The sequence below is a fragment of the Bidens hawaiensis genome, unplaced genomic scaffold (assembly GCF_021521415.1).
Source record: "Bidens hawaiensis isolate Kalapana, Puna unplaced genomic scaffold, B.hawaiensis_p1.1 tig00025026_1, whole genome shotgun sequence".
Taxonomy (NCBI): Eukaryota; Viridiplantae; Streptophyta; class Magnoliopsida; order Asterales; family Asteraceae; genus Bidens; species Bidens hawaiensis.
Genome location: NW_027493985.1, coordinates 58,291 through 83,836, shown reverse-complemented (window position 1 = coordinate 83,836; position 25,546 = coordinate 58,291). Strand labels below are relative to the sequence as shown.

At 36.3% G+C, this 25,546-nt stretch overlaps 1 protein-coding gene, 1 long non-coding RNA gene and 2 pseudogenes across 3 annotated transcripts; 1 reads left to right on the top strand and 3 right to left on the bottom strand.

Annotated features, from left to right (window-relative positions):
• Nucleotides 1-7,784: 7,784 nt before the first annotated feature.
• On the top strand, nt 7,785-8,861 carry LOC143570751 (putative clathrin assembly protein At1g25240 pseudogene; annotated as a pseudogene).
• Nucleotides 8,862-9,011: 150 nt separating this feature from the next.
• LOC143570744 (uncharacterized) lies at nt 9,012-9,849 on the bottom strand. Of its 2 annotated transcripts, none has more exons than XR_013141986.1 (3): nt 9,726-9,849; nt 9,561-9,629; nt 9,012-9,479 (listed from the first exon to the last, which is right to left on the bottom strand). It is a non-coding gene; the product is annotated as an uncharacterized LOC143570744 (long non-coding RNA). The 2 variants fall into 2 exon arrangements; XR_013141987.1 differs by having other exon boundaries at nt 9,561-9,625; nt 9,726-9,821.
• Nucleotides 9,850-11,570: 1,721 nt separating this feature from the next.
• On the bottom strand, nt 11,571-12,131 carry LOC143570750 (uncharacterized). Its single transcript, XM_077056322.1, has one exon. It carries the CDS (start codon nt 12,129-12,131, stop codon nt 11,571-11,573), a length of 561 nt encoding a protein of 186 aa, XP_076912437.1.
• A 6,961-nt stretch (nt 12,132-19,092) lies between these two features.
• LOC143570749 (5'-3' exoribonuclease 3-like) lies at nt 19,093-23,957 on the bottom strand (annotated as a pseudogene).
• Nucleotides 23,958-25,546: the final 1,589 nt, after the last annotated feature.

Sequence of the window (25,546 nt, the reverse complement as noted above, 5' to 3'; positions counted from 1 at the left end):
GCAGTCATCTCATGTCACTTAACAGATTAATTGTCAATAATCAAATCAGGCTGGTTAACTAGTTAAACCTTAGGCATCAACAATCACTAACACACGACACTGGTTATCAAATAGTCCCTGTCGGTGTGACTCAACTAAGGGAAATTGTATGCGTTATCACATTTAAAAACTAATCAAAACAACCCTATGAGCAATTATTACAGCAATTGGAAAACTAATTGTTCATCTCGAATTAAATCTAAACAGACTGAATGCACAATAATACAAAACATCAATACTCATAGATCAATAACTTACAATTACAATTAGTTGTTCATAAATATGTGATAAAAATTGTCAAATGTACAATACTCTACATCCCGGGTATGATTCGAGAAGATTAGTCGCACCTTGACATCGAAAGGTATTAAATTCTGATGATGTAAGTCATTCGTGATGATCTCTCAATGATTTGGAAGGGTGGAAATCGTCTATAAGGCTCTGTAACTACTATGGAACATGATGAATGAGTCTAGAGTCGTCAAAATGTTTCAACATAAAAAACCTGATTATCCTGATTTTGGTGCCCATCATGTATCGCGATGGGGTCTTCCAGAGTTGTTGAATCTGATAAAAAACAGATGGCCAAAAATATCAGTTGGTCTATATTATGATGTTTTGTTTTCTATTGCTCTAAACTGCTGACATTACAGAATTGAAGACTCAACAACTGATTTACAAACTGTTGAAGACAAATAACTGATGAATTAAACATCAGTTGCTAGAAGAAAGATCAGCAGTTAGCATAGGATTCTATATAGGCAATTGTTTGTCTTTAGTTCATCAGTAGTTTGACTGTTTTTCTTAGCTGTCACTATCACCTTTAGCTCATTAGTAGTTTTGAACTTGTATACAATGAAGATGAGAGTCTCATCTTCATTGACACTTTTCACGTCATAATACTCACCTGAATCGTGTACTTTCGTACTCGAATGTTCAATGTGAATAATGAGCTAAGGTTGAGGGGGAGCAATAGATTAAATTCATTCGATTATAGTTAATGCATAGTTGTTCTTCCAGATGAAACATATTATTTAGCTCAAATGAATTCTGTTGATTAACTTGTTAGTTTTATAAACTAATTGAAGTTGTAATTCAATATGACTTCAGTTAAAGTACTAATCCATCCAAAGGATTAGATCAGTTTTTTTATTGTTTCATTGATTGCGATTTGTGTTCAAGTAGCTTAGTTATTAGATCTACGATCCTAACAAGAGTCCATCGCGTAGCACGATGGACAAAAAGTCAACACATCATTAAAATAAGTCCATCGCACATCGAAATGGATTGTCTTCACACCCGTCGCATAGCGATACGGGCCTCCTCATCAGCAAACTTCATTTCCTTGCCTGGTTATGCGTGTTGGTCATCCCATATTCCCATGTCTTCATTTTATGCTCGTATAGGTCCAAAATAGTTGCACTAATCACTAGTGACCTGAAATAATATATCCACGTATGAAGTACCAAAACAATTAACATGCTACAATATGTACAAAATAACTAACCATCATTATGTAATAGCTATATTGAATACATGTAATGTATGTTAGTCACAATTCCATCAACTATAGTTATATTGCATACGTGTAATATTGATTCAAGTGTTGTTCGTCGTACGTTTGATTCTTTCTTTTTTTATCACAACTCTCTCAGCTCTCAATTTCTCGAATCTTTTTTTCGATTGACATTTTTGCCACATATTTGTGGTACATAAACCATCTTAAGTCTAAGACATATCCTAAAAAATAAGTATAACTTATTTTCCCAAAAAGGCTTCAATTTTCAGATACGTCTTACCCCTAAAAAAGTTGAGTAGTCAAAATTTAATGAACTAGCAACCTAGACCTACATTTTTCATTAGTGTCTTTTGATACATAATATTCTTATCCTAATTATAATAGTATATTTTGAGACATTACTTTTGTAACTATGACATGTTGAACCGGCAAAAGGGTTGATGCGACATTTTTATCAAAATTATTGTTGTAAAAATTAAATTGTAGCATATATATACGGATGTCACACCCCAACTTGGGTGCAAGAATTGTGACTACTAGTTGGTACCTGTTTTATAAATATATCAGAGTTGCGGGTTAGCGGGAGACTTTGTCTATAATAAAATATTTATTTACTTTGAAAACTTCTCAGATAATTAATACCGAGTGTTTGATTTACAAATCATGTTTAATCTATTTACGATATTTTAATTAAAAACTACTCTATTTTCATATAGCGAGCATCTATCTTTTCGAGTGACTCTAAATCATTGCTACATGTGCTAAACTTGATTCCCTGAAATGTTGGGAAAATACGTCAGCGATATGCTGGTTAGTTATTGATTCCAATAACATTTAACAAATCTTTAATTGACAATATAGTTTTCTTGAACAAACTCAGCCGGTACGCTTCAAAGGTTTAAAGGTTCTCCGGGAACTGATATGCATTGGTGAATTGATTATGACTGCTTGTTCAGTTATGTTTGGATCCAGACATATGTGTACTCGGTCCGAGTTGCTTTTATTTTCTATCTTGTATATGAGAGATCATGTAATCTCTTATAAACATTTGAGTGCCTTTTTAAGATAGACAACCCATTTATTATATTGACTGATTGTAAAAAGTTTAACGTATTCACATTTTTTATATAATAGAATAATGTGGTGATCTCGTTTGAAAACCTTTGCAAAGGAATGATGCTTAACCTATAACAAAATGGGTTTACATAAATACTCGGATCGTCTCTTGATCCGGTTACAGACCTTTAGTCTGGTTTTGATAGCTTAAACTTTGATAGATCATTTGTTTGAATAAAATATTTAGACATATAGTCTCTCTGTTTATTTGCCAATCATATGCTGAGTTTCTTCTTCATGAAGAAATATCTATGATAGGTTTCTTCTTCATGAAGAAACGTCAATTGACTATAACCTTTGTACGTAAAATCTTATGTTTCTTAGTCATGAAGAACCATATTTTGACTATACCCCTTGCATATAAAACTTTATGTTCCTTAATCGTGAAGAAACTATAATTTGACTATATCCTATTATGTATAAATTTCTATGTTTCTAAATTATAAAAAAACATTATTTTAACTATAATTTTTGTATGTACAAAGCTTATGTAAACGTAAATTTGATCAAGGTTTGAGTTAACCCCCAATTAAATAATCAATTAGGTACAAGAAAATATTAAGGTTTAAAGGAATGTTTTCACTGAAATCTATATGCTCAGATAAATAAAGTGTGCAGTGGTTAAATTGGGTGTCCCATCAATGCTATTTAACATTCTATTTATACGGATCAGACATTTCTTCTAGAAACCCTAATCACTAGCATGCCCGGCCTTGAACCCATGCAGGGTCCGAACTTGACCCCATTTAGGGTTCGGCCGGCATCTAGGGCATGTTTCCGACCGGGGCACTAAGATGGAGATGCTACAAGAAAAATTTCCAGGCAAAAATGCCATTTATGAATGATGATGTTTCAGGTTTGCAGTAAGATAAAATGGATAACACTAAAAGTAACGAAGAAGATGATAAAAAAGTAGGTGGTGGCCATTTGAAATTCCATATTAAATTTAAGAAAAAAGTGATATTTAATTACAAAGGAAATTGAGGTATACATTTCTTTTTTTCTACTTCCCCTTATCAATTTAGTAATATTGTTGACTTTAAAGTAATAATGTTTAAATTAAAACGTAAATTCTAAATGCCTTTTATGTGTTATATAAATAAAATAATGGATTTATTACTGATAGAAGACAATTTTGATCTAATACCAATTTTTCATACTTATTTGTATAAGGCACATATCTAATGCTTGTCTTGGGTACTTGAAAACCTAGAGACGGCACTGATCACTAACAAAAACATAATAATGTAGAAGTGTAAAAGGTTTTCGAGCAGATTATTTCTTGACAAGCATGACTCCTTTGACCTTGTAATCTTCGACTATTCGTTCAAAATCAATCTTGAAATGGCAATTAGGGATTCTCATATCAAATTCTTAAAGAGTCCAAATGTGAGGAATCTGCAAAAGAACATGAACATGTGAAGAATTCAAGATACAATATGATGGCATAAGTATCAATGAAATGAAGATCAATAACTATTATATGGCTTCTTAGGCGTCAGTCACATCAGCACCTCCTTTTTCATCAAATTCACCTGCCTTCCTTTCACAAGTTGCTGCTAGATGACCGCATATATAAGACTTGCCTTGTTGTCCAGGAGTAAATACAACCTGAAATGAAACATGAAGATCAGAGTACATAAACTAGATGTTCATTACATGTTTATATGAACTACTACAACACCCTTTTGGATAAGCTGTTGTAATCAGCGGCGGACCTAGGTAGGAACTCTTGTGTGCACGGGCACTCATTGATTATTGAAAATTTCGTTGAAACGTAACTGGAAAAATTCTAGTGAACCCAAAAGAATATTATATTAGAAAGTGAATCTATATTAACAACTTCAATATTGGTGTAGTGATGAAACCTTCCACTCAGTCCTCTCTTGCTTAGTTAACAACCTGGGTTCGAAACCTGATTGCTTGTTTTTTATCACCTATTTTTTAAAGAAAACTTGTTAAGGAATTAGGGTTTTATCAAGCAAAAATCCCCTAAAGTATTCACTAGCTGCATCGACTTATGACCTTTAGATCGTAATTTGATTGTGTTTTCTTGTTATCTATTTTTTAAGACATTGTATTGTATTATGTACTACATCCCGACCGAATGAAAATTTTACCGGTCAGTTGTGCGAAATTTGACACCCAAAAAATGTGAGCCCATTTAAAATAATTATTGGGTCCGCCACTGGTTGTAATCACCATTATGCTTATTGCAATAACCACTTAGCTATAGGCGTAAACGACGTGAGCCTGAGTTTGACTCGTTTAACTTAAAAGAGCTTGGCCATAGCTTGTTTAGAGCTTTATTTTTAAAGCCCGAGCTTGGGCTTGACTCGTTTATTGTTATTAATAATATTAAGTATTTTATCTATATAAATTTATAATTATCTACCTATACTAATAAAAGAAAATAATTCTGACACATGGCATTCTAATATTGACTCTCACTATCAAATTCCCGCCAAAATCACTTATCTTCTATTGATGGAAAAGAAAAAAAAAATCTTGGTTCTAAATATAGTATTGATTACAAATTCAACATACCGTATCAATTGGTCAATTTCCATTGATTGAATTATTAATGCATAAATTATATTATAAACATACTTAATATAAAAAAATTATTAATATAATAATTATGTGTCTAAATATATATATTTTTTAAATTGAAATGCATATATAAAAGAGTTTATGTTTGAAGAGTACATTAATATTCATTTTTTAAGACATCTTCATATTAAAGAAAACTATAATAAATTTTTTTAATTTTTTTTACAAATATTTAGTCTTAAAAATCATAGACAAATTTTCCATTATTTATATTTATTATAAGACTATTGTGATAGTTGAACAATAGTGTGTTTATAAGGACAACATGAAAGTTGTTCAAAAACAAAACTGTTGTCTTTTATGTCTATGGTCGGGTATGGAATATTGGAATGTATAACATTTTTGTGAAAAACTTTAGCTACATTTTTCACATCGAAAGACCTCATTATTTTAAATGTTGCTTATAGTGGCATTGCTTCATTATTGTATACCGATGGTAGAACAACCCATTTTCGATTTAAAATTCAAATATATTTGGTGATATAAAACGACTATATTTGTAATACATTTTTTTACATAATATAAAGAGACTTAATTATCTTTTTTGTATTAAATTATTCATTGTAATTTATACATTAATTTATTCCGTGTAATACACGAGTTTCTAAAGCTAGTAATTTTAATATTAAAGTATGATGCTTAGTTATTCGTATCATCATTTTATATACAACGATAATTATAATATCTCACACACCGGTTTTTGGGGTTAAAAACCAAAAACCGAACCACTAAAAATTAAAACCAAACCAAATCACTACTAACGGTTTAGTTTCACGATTCACGCTTACTAGCTATATCCAAATACACTAAAAAAAGTCCAAATTACACATATAATTAAAATATTAAATAAAAGTTACACAAATAATAAGTTTGGCGGCACCGTATCTATCCTTGGCATTTGGTTTTTCTCCGTTTTAGTTACGGTACCGTAACTAGGGCTGTCACTTTTATCCGAAACCCGAAACCCAACCCGAAAAAAACCTGTACTCGAACCGAAAAACTCGAACCCGAGAAAAGACTAACCCAAACCCGAACCGAAGTAATTCGGGTTGGTTTTCGGGTTTGATTTATTAGTTTCAGGGTAAACCCAAATAAACTTTTAGTTTTGAAATTAAATATATTTTTAGGTATAATAGGCTTAATCTTAGCCACCAAAGTTATCAAAATACGACCCTAATCGATTGTTGTCATTCCAACTATTATGGATCGATTGTTAATTGTTAATTTATGTTTTCCGTTTATTAGTAATAGCAACCATAATCGAACAACCAAATCACGTCCGATTGAAGAAGATTATGGTTCGAGTTAGTTACTTAGTTTTATTTTTCTTTTGAATTGTTTTATCAAGTTATGTTGGTTTATTATTTGATTATTTGTGTTACGAGCAAAAAAAATATGTGGCTTTATTTTAGCATTGAGTCTTTAAATTTTTTTTTTATTTTTTTGTTCTGTTTTCTAGGATACTTAAAACCCGATTAACCCAACCCAAATTACCCGAACCCTAAAGACCCATGAGATATTTGGGTTGGGTTTCGGGTTAAGATTTAAAACTTTGAAACCCGAAGAACCCGACTCGAAAAACCCGAAACCTGAAAAAGAAACCTGAAGAACACCCCTAACCGTAACGAACATAACGAAAGTCGGCCGAACGTCAATTTGGTGTTTTTTTATTCCCATACGATAACGAATGTGACGGAAACCGATCGAATTCGCGTAGACTCACAACCTTAACGTCTGGGACCGACAACGCTCGGGTTTCACCAACACACGAGTTTATCGACCAGCGTCAACCCATTGGTCCACCTCGAATTTTTTATCCCCCCCACCCCACCCACCAGTTTTAGTTTTTGTGCCGTAACGAGTGTGGCTGGAACCGGCCGAATTTGTGTCTAGTTGCCGCCTCAATGTCCGGGACCCACGACGCTTAAGTTTTACCACTTCCCGGGTTCACCAATCAAATAAACGTCGAATATTTTGGTTTTCGTTCCGGAACAATAAAGCACGTAAGCGAAAACGACCAACTTCGCGTCGATTTACTGACTTCACGCTTAGGTTTTATTACCGCCCGAGTTTTAGCTACCTGCCTGGTGTAATGCCCGGATAAATCACTAGTTGTTTAAATAAACTTGTTTATTAAAAAGAGATTACATGAGCAAATTTGAATAAAAGTAATTAAGTTTGTGAATATGAATTTCCAAGAGAAACTGGTATGATCGAGCTAAGTGATGATTATACGCGTTAAGGAAAGTGTGGTAGGCCGACACCTTGGGTGAGTGACCTAATGTGCCCAAATATTGAGGGGCGAATTTTTTTTCCGTCGTCACAGCACTCCTCTTTAATGGTAAGGAACCACGCCTCTATCCATAGTCCCAGGTTCGATACTAAATTGGGACGTTTATATTGTTTTCAGCTTATCTAAATTTATACTTTATGAGCTATTTTTACTAGTAGCATATTTTGTCAAGTTTATTGATTTTCGTCACAGCACTCCTCTTTAATGGTAACAGACCGAACAAGTCTTCTCAAAGCGAGTCTCACTCCTCGATCCACGCTTCGGAACCCGAGTATAGAAACCGCAGTCATCAAGGCCACCACCCATGATGAATCAACAGTTGATTACCGTAGCACACAAAATGTTTTCACATGGGTGAGGATTTCTGATGAATGTTTGTACCCTGTATTGTGGGTCCTCTTTCGTAGGATGAAGAGGACCCACAACTGGGCAGTCGTGTTGAAGGGACTTATGTTGTTGCATGGAGTTTTCAGTTGTAAGGTTCCCGGGATTCAACAGATCGGGCGGTTACCACCTGATTTGTTGAACATCAAAGAAAAGCATATAAAGCACGGATACATGTCGGGCTTAAGCACATTTATCTACGCTTACTACGCTTTTCTAGATCATAAATCGGCGTTCATATCACTCCATTCACAAGAACGGATTAAGCGGGCGATGGTAACGTCGGGAGATGAAATAAACGGGGAAGAGAAACAGAAGTTAGTTCTACAAGATTTAGTCTGGTTACAAAAGCTTCAAGTCTTGCTCGATTCTTTGCTCATGATCCAACCGAAAACGAGTCAAACAATCAACATTCTGGTTCTTGAAGCCATGGACTGCATCATGATTGAGATATATGATATCTACAGCCGAATTTCCATCGGTATTGGAGCCCTTCTCTTGAATATTTACCCGGTGGGGAAAACCGAGGCTATAATCACCTTGCCCGTTTTGCAAAAAGCAAAAGTTCAAGGCGAACAAGTCGCAATGTTTTTTGAGTTTTGTAGGGATATCGGGGTCGGTAACACCTCTGAATGCCCCAAAATGGAGCAAATTCCCGAAGCGGTAATTAAAGAACTTGAAAACATAATAAGTGGAAAGACGGAACAACCGATCGAAAACTTTCCAAAAGAAGAGGTGAAATCGGTTATAGTTGTAACCAACCAAAAACTGTTAAAAGCACATGGTCACAATGACTCAATATCAAGTTTGAAGACGGTAATCACCGATGAGTGGGAGGCCTTTGAAGATAAAAAGAAATCAAGTTCTGCGCCTTTACCGGATCTTATTAGCCTCTAACTGTTTTGTTCAGACCAAGAAGAAATGGTCACTTTTTTCTCGCCTGTATGAGTCAGAATTTGTAGTGTTTCTTAGTAAATAAGTCTTAGATAACAATAATGAGGTCCAAGAAAAGGTTGCAATATAAATCATATAAGCGTGGTTCAGTTAACTTTGAAGAGCCAAAACAAGCAGAGCAGTATGTTATCAAAACACTACAACATCTATTAATAACATCAAACAAAAACAGAAACACTTGGACCAAATTTGATGGCTGCTTTATGTGAAAAATTAAGTGAAACACAGAAAGAAATTTCATTCAAACCACATTTGATAGGAGATCATGTATCAAATTTTATCATCAAGTTGTAAAAGAAAAGATGAATAATAACCTTGAGACCCGGAGCTCAAATTGCATCATGATCATCAGCAGATGAGGAAGTTTGTTGTTGTTGTTGAAGAGTCATCTTCATTTGGCGTTCGGCGTGTTCTCTCTCGCAGGCACTAATTCCCAAAATGATGTCAACCATTGTACCGGTGGTTCCGAAGAAGACGAGGGGTGCGAGTGATTTCCTCTTGATTCCTATTGGAATAGCGAGCAAAGCACCAGCAACAGAGAAAACCCATGTGCCCAATGCACTGTAAAAAACAAGTTTATGTTATGTTGTTACAATTTCTTCTTTCATATAAAAGAAAAGTTAAAATAAAAATAGAATTTACTTGGCAACAGAGCAGTCCTCAATGTGCTTGACATCCTCTTGGCTTGCCATTGCTTAGATTCCTTCCTTCCTTCCAATATAACATATAATTTCGACAGAATCAATCATTCTATTTTGTAATTCTAATAATTTCATCAATAAATAATACTTGAAAATAATGAATTACCCTCAAGTTGAAGTCAACGTCGCGGCAGAGGACGGCCGGAGACGGAGTTTGCTGTTATGTTAGGGTTTCAAGTGGTCACTGTTTCTGTTCTTGTGTTACCGATGTGGGTGGGGTAAATAATAAATAAATAAATAAAAGCTCTGACTTCAGTAGTAACCAGTAAAATAAAAAAGATGAGGTTTAATGAATTTTAATGATCTCGGTATTGGCCAATAATAATCCTTATTTATTTTATCGTCATTGATCATCTCACATTTAAAATGGTTGGACCCCAACAATCTTCACCTAAAAAAATTTTGGTTATATTTTTTTTTCTAAATTTCAAACTAATGTTTTAAGACTTTTAATCGGAAATTAATACGAGTCGATTAATGAAAAACTTAGTTCAAAACGGTGCTCCAAAACGATGATACAATGCTTCAACTCGGATGTTTAGACTCACAGTTAACAAAAATCAAGTTGTTTAGATCACCGTTTCGAGCTAAGTTTTACATCAATCGACATGTATCCTCATTCCGATCAAAAGTCCTAAAACATTAGTTTGAAATTCAGAAAAAAGTATAACGACGGTAAGTCCTTTTAACGGGGGACCATTGGGGGGCAACTTTTTTAAATTTGAGACCGCCAGTAGTGATAAAATGAATAGAGATTATTTTCGACCAACATCAATCAATAGAAATTATGAAAATCCAATAAACCAAAAGATAAAGAATAAAAACAAATGCTATAAAAGTAACGTTGGTGGGAGATTCTAAGCTGACCGGGTTAAATCAATTGAGATTGAGATGAACAACTTTCTTGCTTATAGTTAGTTAGTGGAAACTCACTCTATTCTCGAGTTCAATTTAATATAGAAAAGAAAAGAGAGGAAATTTTTCTTTTAACTTTCTTTCTCTTTTTCCCTTTCCTTTCTTTCTTTCCAAATTAGAAAGAAAACATTTCCATCTAATTTACTTTTTATTTCTCTCTAATTTCCTTCTATTTGATTTTTTTTCTTTCGTTTAATGAAACTCAAGATTACAATTTTCTTCAATTTCTCTTTTCTTTCTTTAAAAAAAACCTATGGAACACAACTTCTTTTTTCTTTCCTTTCATTTCATTTATTTTCTATCAATAAATGAAATCGGGAACCAGTGGCGGATCCAGGAAATTTTCTCACATGGGTAGGGAATTTTTTGGTCGGTACTAATACAACTGTCGGGTCGAATCGGGTCGGGTCGAATCGGGTCGAGTCGGGTCACATATATAAAAAAAAGGATTACCAAACAAAATATTAGATAACAAATACATTAAAGTTGTTCTCTATGAGTTTTCATTTTTTAAAATCTAACTTTAACATTGATAAGCAAGTCTTTCTCAATGTAACAAATACAAATGTCGCTTAAATTTCATCACCCATTCGATTACGCAAATCGAACTTCACATACTTCATCGCCGAAAAGGATCTTTCAACGGTTGCGGTTGCGGCGGGTAATACGAGAGCTAACTTTAATAAACGATACACCAATGCAAAGGAATGGTGTTTCTTTGTTTGAACCATCAATTGAACAAGACTTGCTAAACCATTCAAGTTTTTAAATCGTTTATCTCCTTTCAAATTATCGATGTATGTCGCGAGTTCAACCGGGAGTCTTCTTTTATCACTTTCATCAAAATCATATGGGTACAACTCGACTAATCGTAATATTTTTGGAATAGAAAATGCCCGAAAATTATCACAAGGAGTTAAACAACTCAAAGAAACAAGTAAGTCGAATGTTACCTTGTTAAAACGGTCCCCAAACTCTTGGATTTGAAAATATAGAACCGCATTGAAGCAATAATACTCATAATAGTGACGATTTTTCATGTTTGTTTTTTTCTTGGCGTTAGTATGTTAATGTAGTCATCGTCCATCTTTACCTTTAGAATATCATGTTTTTCACAAAAAGAGCTAACCTTCTCCACAAACTTGTTATACCCCTCCAACCTAAAGTCTTCAAGTTGCCGCTTGGTTGAAGAAACCAATGAACTTGCGTTCACCAAATCTTGCTCTTTCCTTTGAAGACATTGAGACAATGAGTTTGTGACGTCTAGAATATGCAACATCAAGTGCAAGTAAAATACAAAGTCGTATTTTTTCATTTCCAATTGAAGTCCTTGCGCTTGGCTCATGATAGCTTTCGTCTTACCCGTTTCTTCAACATATTTAAGCACATCCATGATCATTGGATATAAAGTAACCAAACGATCAAGTGTTTTATAGTGGGAATTCCAACGTGTATCTCCGGGCCTTGTAAGAGATAGCTCTTGATTCAACCTACTTCTGGTAACCAAGACACCTCTCAAGTGTTTTTTTTTACTTTCTCGAAGCTTATATTGTCGTTTGCTAGATACGCAAACGACATTTGCTATAGATGCAGCCATTTCAAAAAATCTCCAAATAGGATTATGTTTGTTCGCAACACCCACAACAACAACTTGATGTTTGTGAGCAAAACAATGTATATAAAAAGCTGAAGCATTTTCTTTTAAAATTAAAGCCCATTAATCCGTTGAACTCACCCGACATATTACTTGCGCCATCATAACCTTGGCCTCTAATCTTGCCCATACTAAGTCCATGTTGGCTAAATAAATCATCAATAGCGGATTTGAGAGTTAACGCGAACGTCTCCAAGACATGAACAAGCCCAATAAACCTTTCCTTAACCCCCCCCCCCCCCTCTTAATTATTGGCTAGATGTGTGGTTGATCATAGTCAAACCTTCATTGGCGCTTTTCACAAAACACCCAAAGACACATTTGCTGTCTAAAAGCATCCAAAGCCCCCCTAGGGGTGGTGTTCCCGGCGCTATAGGGGGTTTTTAACCTCCATGGCGCCCCACTACGGGTGGCCTTAAAAGTTAGTTTAGAACTAGCTCACTTGGTTATTGTCTCTTTGTGGACGTCTTTAAGTTTTTGTTTTTTTTTAAGTCGTGTCTTGAAAGTTATATAACATAAGCTAGGGTTAACCCATACAACATTAATAAAGTAACAATCAAAATAAGCCTAATAATAATTACAAAACTAAAAAAGCACAATAATTACTTGTTGATAGTCAAGAACAGATTGATAACGGAAACACAAACGAGCGCACAATATTTAGGGTAAACTCACGTATTATTATAATAAAGAAACTAGCACAAAACTTGAATACAATAATCTCTCTCACACATCCAATAACCCTAACATGGCTATCTATATATAGGGATGATACCCTAACCTGGTTAAAATGTAGTTACCAAATAAAAAGCCCAATTGTAACCCCATAAACCCATTACTTCACTAATGAATTCCATAGGCCCAATAGGTCCAACCCGGTCACCTACATGTGACGGGCCTAGTAATATGGAAATTACCAACAATCACCCCCTAATTTCCGACTAGAAACTAAGAGATCTTCAACACCGAGCAATTTTCTCATCTCGTCAAACTTGATTCTCGCAAGTGCTTTCGTAAGAATGTCAGCTCGTTGTTCCTTGCCACTAATGTGCTCCACTGCTAACTCCTTCCGCTCCACACATTCCCATATATAGTGAAATCGGGACTTTATGTGCTTTTTTCGACTATGAAAAACGAGATTTTTAACCAAGGAAATCGCCGATGTGTTATCAATCTTTAACAGCACTTCTTTAAATTTCTTTCCGGTTAATTCCGCCAACAGTTCACCTAACCATACGGCTTGTCCCGTAGCTAAGCTCGCCGCCATGTATTCCGCCTCACATGATGAAAGCGCTACGGTGCATTGCTTCTGTGAGCACCAAGAAATCGGGGCTCCCCCATAATAGAACACATGACCGGTAGTGCTTCTTCCATCATCTTCATCAATGTTATGGCTACTATCATTGTACCCGATCAACTCCTTTGATCCACCTCGTTTATACCTGATCCACCATCCAACAGTTCCTTGAATAAACTGAAGAATTTTTTTAATTACCTCCAAGTGAGACTTCTTTGGAGTTTGCATATATCTACTAACCATGCCAACCAAAAACGCCAAATCGGGTCGAGTGTTTAACAAGTAACGAAGACACCCAACCAACTTTCGGTACTTCGTTGCATCTGTATCAACATCATCCTCGACTTTAGACAATTTCAAATTAGGATCCATGGGCACACCTTTAGGATAACAATCCTCCATCCCGGCTTCTTTCAATAACTTTCTAGCATAAGCACTTTGATGGATTTGAATCTCATTCTCCAACTATGAGACTTCGATTCCGAGATAGTAAGTGAGCATTCCCAAATCAGACATTTCAAACTTCTTGGACATCGCAAGTTTGAACTGATTAATGTGATCGTTTTTCGAACCCGTAACGACCAAATCATCAACATACACTCCGACAATAATAATATCGGTTCCAATCAATCTCCGATACACCGCTTGATCATTCGAACATCTCACAAATTTCAAACCCGTGAGAATACCGTCAAGCTTGGTATTCCATGCTCATGGTGCTTGCTTGAAACCGTATAAAGCCTTGATTAGCTTATAGACCTTGTTTTCCTCCCCGGGTTGAACGAACCCATCTGGTTGAGAAACAAAGACCTCTTCTTGTAGCTCCCCATGTAAAAATGCCGACTTTACATCCAAATGATGTAATTGCCATCCCTCGGTAGCTGCAATGGCAATGAGCATGCGTACGGTTTCAAGTCTCGCCATCGGAGCAAAGACCTCATCAAAATCGACTCCGGGTTGTTGCACATAACCCTTTGCCACGAGTCTTGCTTTATATTTATTAATCAAAACATCTGCATTTCTTTTCACCTTGAAAACCCACTTCAATCCAATAGCTTTAGCCCCTCTCGGTAACTCGGTCAACTTCCATGTGTCATTTCATTTAATGGATTCGAGTTCCGTTTGCATATCCTTTATCCACTCCGGTTTGGATTTTGCTTCACCAAAATTTCTCGGTTCACCTTCTTCTAACAAAAGAAGTTCAATGTCCTCCACTTCCGAACATAGGACATAATCATTGAACTTAACCGGTGCGATCGGAACACATGTAGATCTTCTCAGGTTACTTTCTGGTTCATTTAGTGCTGCTGTCGCTAAACCATTTGCTGCTGGTGTCGCTAAACTGGATGCTGAGCTGTTAGAATTAGCGACCAGAGTGTCAGAATCTGTCGCTAAAGGTGCTAATGGGCTGTGTGAATTAGCGACAGAAACTGTCGCTGATTCTGTTTCACAATTTGGCGACAAAGCTGAATAGTCGTCGCTAATGCTGTTGCTTCCAATAGGCTCGGTTACAACTTGCCCAACTCCGGTATCAATAATCTCATTCCAACCAACCCAAAATAAACCCGGTGCTAACTCCGTTTCTTCATTGGTTTGACCCGAATTAGACCAAACCCACGTCTTCTTCTCGTCAAAAACCACATCACGAGCTATCACAACCTTCTGGGTCTTCGGATTGAACAACCGGTAAGCTTTGGACCCAGTCTCGACTCCGATATGCACTAAAATCCTCGAACGATCATCGAGCTTTTTTCAAGTGAGTGCCCACAATCTTTGCATACGCCACACAACCGAATACTTTTAGATGGGCAACATTCGGTTTCTTTTCTTTTAACATCTCGTATGGCGTTTTCTCCTTTAGGGCACGAGTAGGAATCCGATTCTCAAGGTACGTTGCATGTCGGATTGCCTCACCCTATAAGTAATTCGGAACACCCATTGCTTTTAACATACTCCGTGTCATCTCCAATAAGGTTCGGTTCCGTCTTTCAACCACCCCGTTTTGTTGAGGTGTGTATGGTGCCGTTAGATGTCTTTAATTGCCTTCCATGTCAGAAAACTGGTTGAACTCATGTGAGGTAAACTCACCACCTCGGTCGGTACGAAACGTCTTGATCTTTTTCCCAACATCACTTTTAACCAATTCCTTAAACTTCTTGAAAGCTTCAAACGCCTCATCTTTAGTCTTCAACAAATACGTCCAAAAAAGTTGTGAGTAATCATCGATTAAAACAAAAACGTACCTGTTACCCGCTATTGTTGGAGGGGTAATCGGTCCACACAAATCACCGTGCACAAGTTCTAAGGCTCGAGTTGCCCTAAACGCCGCCGAATTAGGAAAAGATTGCCTCGTTTGCTTCCCGATCAAACAAGATTCACATAACTTGTTTTCATAGGTAACGCCACGCATCCCTTCAACCATCACCCACCTAGCCATTAGCTTTATTGACTCAAAGTTCAAGTGGCCAAGCCTTGCATGCCACAACCAACTTGTTTCTTCAATTTGGCTAAGTAAACTAACCGGTTTACCAATCTTTAATTGTATTCGGTATAGCCGATTGGGGGAACGAGTCACCTTCATCAATAACCTATCTTGCCCATCATGCATTGTAAGGTAGTTATTTTTTATATGAATATCTCACCCGTGTTCCGAGGCTTGACCGAGACTAATAATATTGCTTCGAAGACTCGGTATAAAATAAACATCCGTAAGCAAACGATGTTCACCACTTTTAGCCTAAAATAAAATCGACCCCTTACCGATTATATCAACATAAGAGTCATCCCCAAACTTAACCTTTCCCGTGACACGATTGTTAAGTTCAGAAAAGAAAGACTTGTTACCCGTCATGTGATTACTTGCGTCATTATCCAAGTACCATTCATCAACATCTTTAGACTCGTAGTTTCCGGGTATAACCTTATTTTCATTCAAGAACACCATTTCTTGAACACACTTCATCATAAACAAAGCAGGATCCCTTGTCTCGGATGCTTCAACTAGCTTTGCTTCGCCTTTAACTTTCTGTTTTCGGTTGGGACACTTATGGACAAACTGTCCAAACTCATCACATCGATAACATTGAACCTTTAAGAGGTCCAGGATTTTGCCCTTATGCTCACGGTTTTCCCGGTTCGTGGCGTTTTCTTGATGACCGCGGTTTTGACTCGACCCGCGACCACCTCATCCCCGCCCTCCTCCACGTCCACGACCTCCACGGGTGGACTCACGATCATTGTACCGACTACTTGAGGATTCAGACCTTTGAAACATAAGCTTACCTTGGGTCAATGCATGTCTTCTTCCCGAATCCGCTCCTCGTATGCTTTTAAACGTCCCACCACGTCTTCAAACCCAACAGTTTTGAGATCCAAAGTTTGTTCAAGAGACGCAACAATTTGAATAAACTTACTTCGGGGTAGACTTGAAAGGAACTTCTTGACCATCTTAGTTTCCTCGATCATCTCTTCTAAACTCGCCTCTTTCAACGCCGTACACGAGTGTTTCGCCACAAACTCATCAATGGTCTCCGTCTCTTTCATCCTCATACCATCAAACTCATTCATAAGAGTTTGAAATCTTGTCTCCTTAACCCGATCAGCCCCAAGATTACGCGTCTTAATCGCGTTCCAAATCTCCTTGGCCGAATCAAGATTACCCACTTGCATGATTGTCGCTTCCGGGATCGATTGATAAATCAACGCTATCGCGATGTTGTTTTTATCAGCATCGGTTTCACCCGGATCAATGGTATTCCAAACCTTATGCACGTTCAAGAGTACCTTCATTTTAATAGCCCATACTGTGTAGTTGGTAGAGGTAAGCATGGGACTTTGAAACACATTCAGGTTCCCATTCCCGTTTCCGCTCATACCGCTCGTCTTCATTGTTTCTTTATCACCCATCGTTCTTCGTCAAACCCCAGCCGTTAAAAAACAATCAACTTTTGTTGAGCTAATAAGAAAAATTAAACCAACGAGTTTAACTTTTGCTTCGTCTTCCGAACATGAGACCAAAAAGAAATAAAGAATAAAACCAAACTTTGCCAATTATCTTTCTTGAACTTGTCGATCAACAATAACAAATAATGGAAGTCAAATATCTTTCTGACTTAAATTGCCAACAGCCAATTAGAAAAAAACAAAGAGTATGCTCTTTCTTGCAAAATTGATCTTTGACGTCGGCAAAATTTGAATTCGATTACGGTGATGATTTAATCAACCACGACTTTGATCGACTAACACGAATACCTTAACCGGCTCTTGATACCAATTCAAGAACAGATTGATAACGGAAACACAAACGAACGCACAATATTTAGGGTAAACTCACTTATTATTATAATCAAGAAACTAGCACAAAACTTGAATACAATAATCTCTCACACACATCCAATAACCCTAAAATGGCTATCATGTATAGGGATACCATAACTTGGTTAAAAAGTAGTTACCAAATAAAAAGCCCAATTGTAACCCCATAAACCTATTACTTCACTAATGAATTTCATAGACCCAATAGGTCCAACCCGGTCACCTACATGTGACGGGCCTAGTAATATGGAAATTACCAACAGATAGTTCATAGAAATAGAATTATAGTTGATTTGAAATTACTTTATGGTTAGAGTTTAACACTTGTTGAAACTTAAATTGTTCTTTACTAGAGGGTTGTAAGCTAAAGGTATAACGTGTAAATAATTGTGTTCAGTCTTAAACAGTTGTAAGTTTTAGTCTCACGATGAAAAAAAAAGGGATTTAAAAGTAAGATTAAAGGATGTGCAAGTTAATTATTCTCTAAAAAAAAGATGTTAAGACATTCGATTTGATTTGAAACTAACTGTATGCTACATGCTCGATATATGATTCGATTTGGAAGTAATGGTTATTGGTTATAAGTTGCATATTGTTAACTTAAAATGTCCACATCGATACTTTTACACACTTCATTTAAATTGAAATCAACCACCCTAATAAAAAAAATAGACGGACAAAGGGTCAAATTTAGCATTTTGCCCAAATAATTTACGCAGTCGAGTTCCACACGAAATTCAAATCCCTTTTTTCTTAATTTTGAAATTAGCAAAGAAATTCATGCCAAAATCCACAGCTGCATCCACCAATGCTTTCTTTTGTTAGGACTTAGGAATGAACACCAAACATTTTGGCTCATTAGTCTCAGTCATATGTGAGTTGAAATCACCAACCACAACACAGCACGTCTAATTAAATTAGTTGTGTTAAAAATTTCAACACTGGTCCGACATTTTTAAAATTTATAAGTACAAAACCAAATCCGAAACAGACTGACTGAAGTACATAGTTGTATATATCTCACATTATGTTTTTATCTATGACACTGTTGCCGGTTCGACCCATTTGTTTTCATCCCAACCCAAACAAACTTCGATTACCATGTAGTCTCAACTCAAAATGAAAAGCCTAGGAATAAAGAAAGATGTGTTTATGAACTCAAAAAAGTGACAAGAATCCAACCATCTTCTATATGTAAACCTTTGGTGGGAATCCAATATAGTGAAAGGATTATCAGACAGACTATTATGATACAATTCATCATATTAATGAATCAAACTCAACGTTCAAACATTACCATAATGTAGTCTTGCGACGATGATGCTGATGTGACCTCCCGCTTCCATCTCTACTCAATGCGGAAAACTGGTTGTCTGGTTGCCACTGCCATGTTGAGCTCTCCCGCCTCCCTGATTCCAGTGCCACCCTGTTACTGATAATGATGATAATTAGTAGCACCACCATATGCATAGCCACCACCATGTTGTGGATACTAATTACCACCAGCAGGCAAATGCTGCTGTTGATTAGCGGAGCATATCCATGTTGACTCTGGTGGTATCCATGTGTCTGAGGGTTTGACCACCTGTAATGGGTGTCTGAACCATAAGGTTGACCATAACCCGGGTCATAGTTACGTGGTGGACAACCTGAACTAGCTTGACTTTGATCGTAATAGGGTCTATAACTCTGGTAAGGTGGGTAGTTATGTGGGACCGGGTCATACGATTGATGTTGACCGTTATGTCTATCTGGTTTGACTTGTAAACTATCGGTGACTAATGGATGTGCAGCATCTCCAAGGTGTCGGCCAGTAATAGCCCCACGAGGGTTATGATTATGATTTTCGTTTGTTGTTTTGCCCATACCTACATTATATATAAAAAAAATCTAAAAACCTCATATTTTAAAAAAAAGTGTTTAATAATGCATTTTGAAAGTGATTGTACCTTCCTTCCAGTATAGCATCTTCATGCCATAAAGGAGGCTCTGGTTGCACATCGTCTATCGTTACAGTCTGCAGCAAAATCAACACAAAGTCAACATACTTTTTGTATGTTTGTAGGGTAGACTAATAATTACCTTGTTTGGTTGTTTGACCCCTGCAGGTGGTAGAGATATATGGTTATGATGATCATACTCTGGAAGTGTGTATAGAACACATCTGAAACAGAATGATAAACATTAGTAAAATGCTTTGAGTTTTGAAGTATACATGACTTGATTATCCATAATATCATCCATCCCATGAACAGGCGAGCTGAATATTGGAGGGCATGTATTTCCAGCACAAAGGGATGTGTATCCGTTCATTCCACCACTGTAAACGCACCGAAAATAATTTAAACTACATTTAAAAAAGAATTGCACGGAAAAACAACAAAACAAAAAGCTACCTTGCGAGTGCGTCAACTAGTTCTTTGACTCCAACTCGTTCCTTAGTTGACAGTTGTTTGCAACGGTCGTTTAGAGAAAATATGTATGGAGATAATGTGTGTGATACTGATAATGCCGCAAAAAGCATGTCACACATCGTGCTATTTCTCCTAGCCTCTTCCTCCTGGACAAAATCAAGTAACCAAAATTAAATAAAACCATTTCCATTAAAAGTAAATGTACATTATAAATAATTAGGAAACAAATATGTCTGGATATAATACTCCCCATACCGTTAATGCATGCTCTACTTTTTTCACTTCTGCAAGAAGACGAGTTTCATCAATGAATGGCAACTTTGCTATTCCCTATAAATAATTCTAAAGCAGTTAATGTATTCAATTACTTAGAAAAGGTAATAACATAATCATTAGTCAACCCTAAGCAAAAACACACACACCTGTCACGCAAACTGCTTGTCATTCAAAATCTGAAACAGAATATACAAACAAATGTATACATGTAAAATATATATTTGAACAATACAACGAAAGATTTATTTAGTCTTACCTGTTGGATAAAAATCAATAATGGGTGAATTTGGATCCACCATTAATTTTCTGTAATGTTCAGGAAGAGCATTGGCGCTGCAAAAAGGAAGTTAGTTATAATATTTCGAAGATGAAAACAAAATGAGGGGAAATAAATGTTACATGTTCAAACCTTGCAGCAGGAAACACACCCATCAGCTGATTAAACGGTTTAAATGGCGAACCTAGTTCAAAACTAGTATCTAATTCTCCAAATCCTTAAGATCAGAAGCAAATGGTGCATATATAATGATACGGATAAAACCTGAAACGACAAACATTAGTGAAAAAAGTAACACTAACTAAATAATGTGACAGGATATTCACATTTCTTTTACATTTCATTTAGCAATAAACATAAAAATCCTTCAACAGGTTTCCTAATTCTTTTAGATATTAACTGTTGATTCCAATAATTATATACAATTATTAGTGTTAACATCTTCAAAACACTTTGGCTTTTACTTTGTTGACATGTAATGTAAATTTTAAAGTATATAAATAACATCTCCTTCATTAGATCCTAAACACGCAATTACTTACTTAAAAAGGACTCAAAACAAATTGTATAAATAATTGAGTGTAATTATTAAACTATATAACGTTTTAAATGCTGAACTTAACATGTTAGTTAATTATAGTATTCCAAAAACGTTAAACAAGCGTCATTTTTCGTGCTTTCCAAATATATCATCGTGATACGTTTCAATTAATTTCATTAAACAAATTGAACTTTAATATCATAGAAACAACCAAACAATTTACAATGAAGTAGCAGGTAAGAGGGCAACAAGCTGCGTCGACCCCCTTTTGGATAGCAAACCCAATCCTACTAAAAACAAAGTTTCGGTTTTTATGGACCGATGTGTTACTATGACCAACTTTCTGAACCCTATTCAAAAGGTCCACGACATCCGGAGCTAAATAACCAAAAGTGTCAAAGGCAAAGAGGATGAACACGTGTTGATTCTCCAAACAAGCTCTCTCGTATTTAGCAACCTTGTCCGATGCCGCCTTCAATGCTGCTTGGTCTGCTACAAACCCATTGTCCCTAATCCCAACAAGAGGGGACACTCCTGTGAGGTCGATACAAGCGTGTTTTCCCCTACCCACCCAAAAACAAGAATATCGCCCGGTCGTAATGTGGATCTCCTTTCTTGAGGATCCGTAAGAAAGTTTACGAGGGCTTCCTTTTTAGCCGAAATTCCGGCTCGTTTAAGAACATCACATAGAACATCCCTCACAAAATCATGCATGTACTTAAACCCAGGTAACTCTTTGCAGTGAACCGCATGCTCGCCAAAAGAATCCAAACAACCCTTACGGCAAACCGGGCACGGCTCATCTACCGGAAACAAAGGGATCATTAATCGATACTTCAAGATGGCCCGGTACTCCAAAGCCGACATATGTTAGCCCAATCCTTCAATAGGGAGAACACTTAAGAAATCCTGAGCCCGAAGACACTCAAACACCGCTTTCTGACGAGAGGATAAAATAAACTTCATTCCCAAACTCTGGATGATTCCACTATAAAAGGCATGCTATATTTTGCTAGTTTTATTCAAAAACAGTGTTGAAATAGATAACAAAATTAATGAAATAAGAAGTTACCATTGCCAGGAACAAACACCTACATAATAATAGTGCATCAGCCAACATAAGCCTTCAGTATATTTATGAACATGTGAAAAGTTAAAGTTAATATATATGTCTTCATATTCTTAGTCTTTCTTTTTTACTTCTATAAAACTTGTCTAAAAAGGTTAAAAACCATACAACACCTCTCTGTATATCCACAAGCTCTTTAGGAGACGTAGCAGAAAACTTCTCTTCATAGTACCTCTCTTTCCACCCTGACTCTCCCAGTTTAATCTGTAATCAATAACATATATCAACATAAACACCATGAAATGACATGCATATCTTGACAACTAAACACAAGTACGCATTTTTATAATCTCTAACCTTATCCTCCCTCATGTGGTTGGTCAAAATTAAAAGCATCAGGTTTCTCACAAAGTATCTCCATCAGATTTGTTTTCAGTTCTTCTTTATTGTCAACTACCTGCAAAAATAACTAACAGCTGAGCAATAGAAAAACCAATGTTGCAAAAGTCGCTAGGCGGTCCCTAGGCGGCCGACCCCCTTGGAGGGAGTACTCGGGGAGTAATCGGAGAGTACTCGGACATGGTAAATATAAAGAAAATTAATATTTGGTTATTATATATATGCCAAATATCATAAGTTTACTAATATTTATAATAAAATAGGTGAATATCAATATAAATAAAAGAAATACATTTTTAAATATAAAATATTCTAAAAATTACTAATCATTAATTAAAAAAATGATATTTGTTCTTTAATACTATTGAAATAATAATTATGTTTTATTTTTTTGAGTTAAAATCGGTCCAAGTTCACCGATAAGATGTGATTCTGGCTGAGGTTGACCACATTTGACCGATTCTTAGTAACTAGGCGGATTTACAGAAACTCGCCTCGGTGATATACCTTGTGTACTCGGAGAGTACTCGGCCTTGTAATCCTACTTTTACAACATTGAGAAAAACATCAATCAGCCAGCTTTACAGGCAAAAAACATACATTGTCTCCTTCAAGACTGCTCTCAGCTTCAACAATGGCAGCACCAACAATTTTGCGGTCGTGGCTCATTAGATTGGTACAGTGATGGTGCAGGCCCAGAAGCAAGTCGTGAAACCGCAACTAATGATTCGGATTCTAATTCTGGTCTTGCATCATCTCCTCTTATTTTTTTGAGATTTTGCTTGAGCTTTGTCTCGTTTGACCCTTTCAGCTTGTCTCTAAACAAAACATTAAAAAATTAGACATAATAAATAATACGATCCAACTTATATAGATAGACAGATACAATATGATGGCATAAGTATTAATGAAATGAAGACAATAACTATGAGATTGTAAAATACCTGGTATGGCTTCTTAGGCGTTACATCAGCACCTCCTTTTTCATCAAATTCAGCTGCTGCTAGATGACCGCATATACATAAAACACTTGTCTTGTTGTCCAGTAGTAAATACAACCTGAAATGAAACATGCAGATGATAGAACAAATACTAGACGTTCATTACAAGTTTATATGAACTACTACAACACCCTTTTGAATAAACTGCTGTAATCACCATTATGCTTATTGCGATAACCATTTAGCTATAGGCATAAACGACCTGAGCCTGTGTTTGGCCCATTTAACTTAAAAGAGCTCGAACATAGCTTGTTTAGAGCTCTATTTTTAAAAGCCCGAGCTTGGGCTAGACTCGTTTATTGTTTATTAATAATATTAATTATTGTATCTGTATAAACTTATAATTATTTACGTATACTTATAATTGATGTTTAGTAATTTGTATCATCATTTTATACAATGATAACTATAATTTCTCATAAACCAGGTTTTACGGTTCAAAAACCAAAACCGAACCACTGAAAATTGAAACCAAACCAAACGGTTGGGTTTCACGATTCAGGCTTCCTAGCTATATATATCCGAATACACCAAAAATAGTCCAAATTATATGTTTAGTTAAAATATAAAATAATAGTTGGACAAATTAAATAATAAGGTTGTTTAAGCACGTGAGGCTAGTCAAGTTGAGCTTTTAGCCAACCGATCACAAGTAGAGAAATCCAAATGTAATGTAAGAAATTAAGAATAATAAGAGTATGAAATGTAATAATGAAAACAAGGAAGGAAGATTCCTTTGAAGACGAATGAATGAATGTAGGACAATATTATCTTATGAGGAACATTTTATTTGCATAACAAAAGAATAAAGAAACAGATTAAAACAGTAGTTCTGTGCATATATAACTCACATCGCCAGGGAAATCAAAACAAAACAAAAGAGGGTACCTAACTGGTTTCATCGAGTCAGGGTTTTCAAAGCAAGGGGCCAGCTTATCAAAAGAGCTGACTGAACCGAACCCAAGAAAATACAAAAGAAAAGGAAGCCGGGATAGGCTTTACATTTCATATTTGCGAGTCTAACTCTTCAGCAGCTCTTCCTTCCTATAGAGGTAGGGTACCAAAAAGACTCAAATACTCTTAAGTATTACCTGCGGGTAAATCAGAAGTCCCTCATAAGGCACATGCGGGACATATGGACCACCCACATAATTATTGACGGAGGAAACACCCTCACAAGGCATGCGGAAGCATCCTGGCACCCTCAGAAGTCATCCGCAAGAATGGAACATTCGTCCGCGTAAATAACTATGAGGTAATGTCCCGGGACAGCTGTCATTAGCCAGTAACATTCTAGAAGATCTACCAAGATGCTTTCTTGAGCAATACGTGATCCCTCAACCAACCAGAAAAGGACACCTGGCAAGGCCGTCATAACCGTGCACATGGCCAGGGTTGTATACCATCCTATCATATGAAGACACGTGTCCAGGTTGTTATACATGCACATGCAACGTATAAATTTAACCTATCATATGAGGACACGTGTCCGGGTGGTAATAAGAGCATCTTCTAAAGAGACAGCTGGCCCAATCACCTTCCCACACCCTTCGGCTATAAATACCTTCTCAACCTTCATGAGGTATTCATATATTCACTCCCACTGTACTCTCACTATTTGCTTAAGTACTTTATCTTCGCCGGAATTGTACTTATTCTCACGCCGGAGGGTGGTTACGGGAAGCCCCCCTCTTGTCCTTCCCGTAACGAGCTCACGGTGTTTGTTTTGCAGGTTCACGTCACTGGATTTTGGGAATTGAGGTCATATCG

Excerpts from the sequence above, each read along its gene's own strand:
- LOC143570750 (XM_077056322.1), bottom strand. The coding sequence starts at position 12,131 with ATGGCTGCATCTATAGCAAATGTCGTTTGCGTATCTAGCAAACGACAA.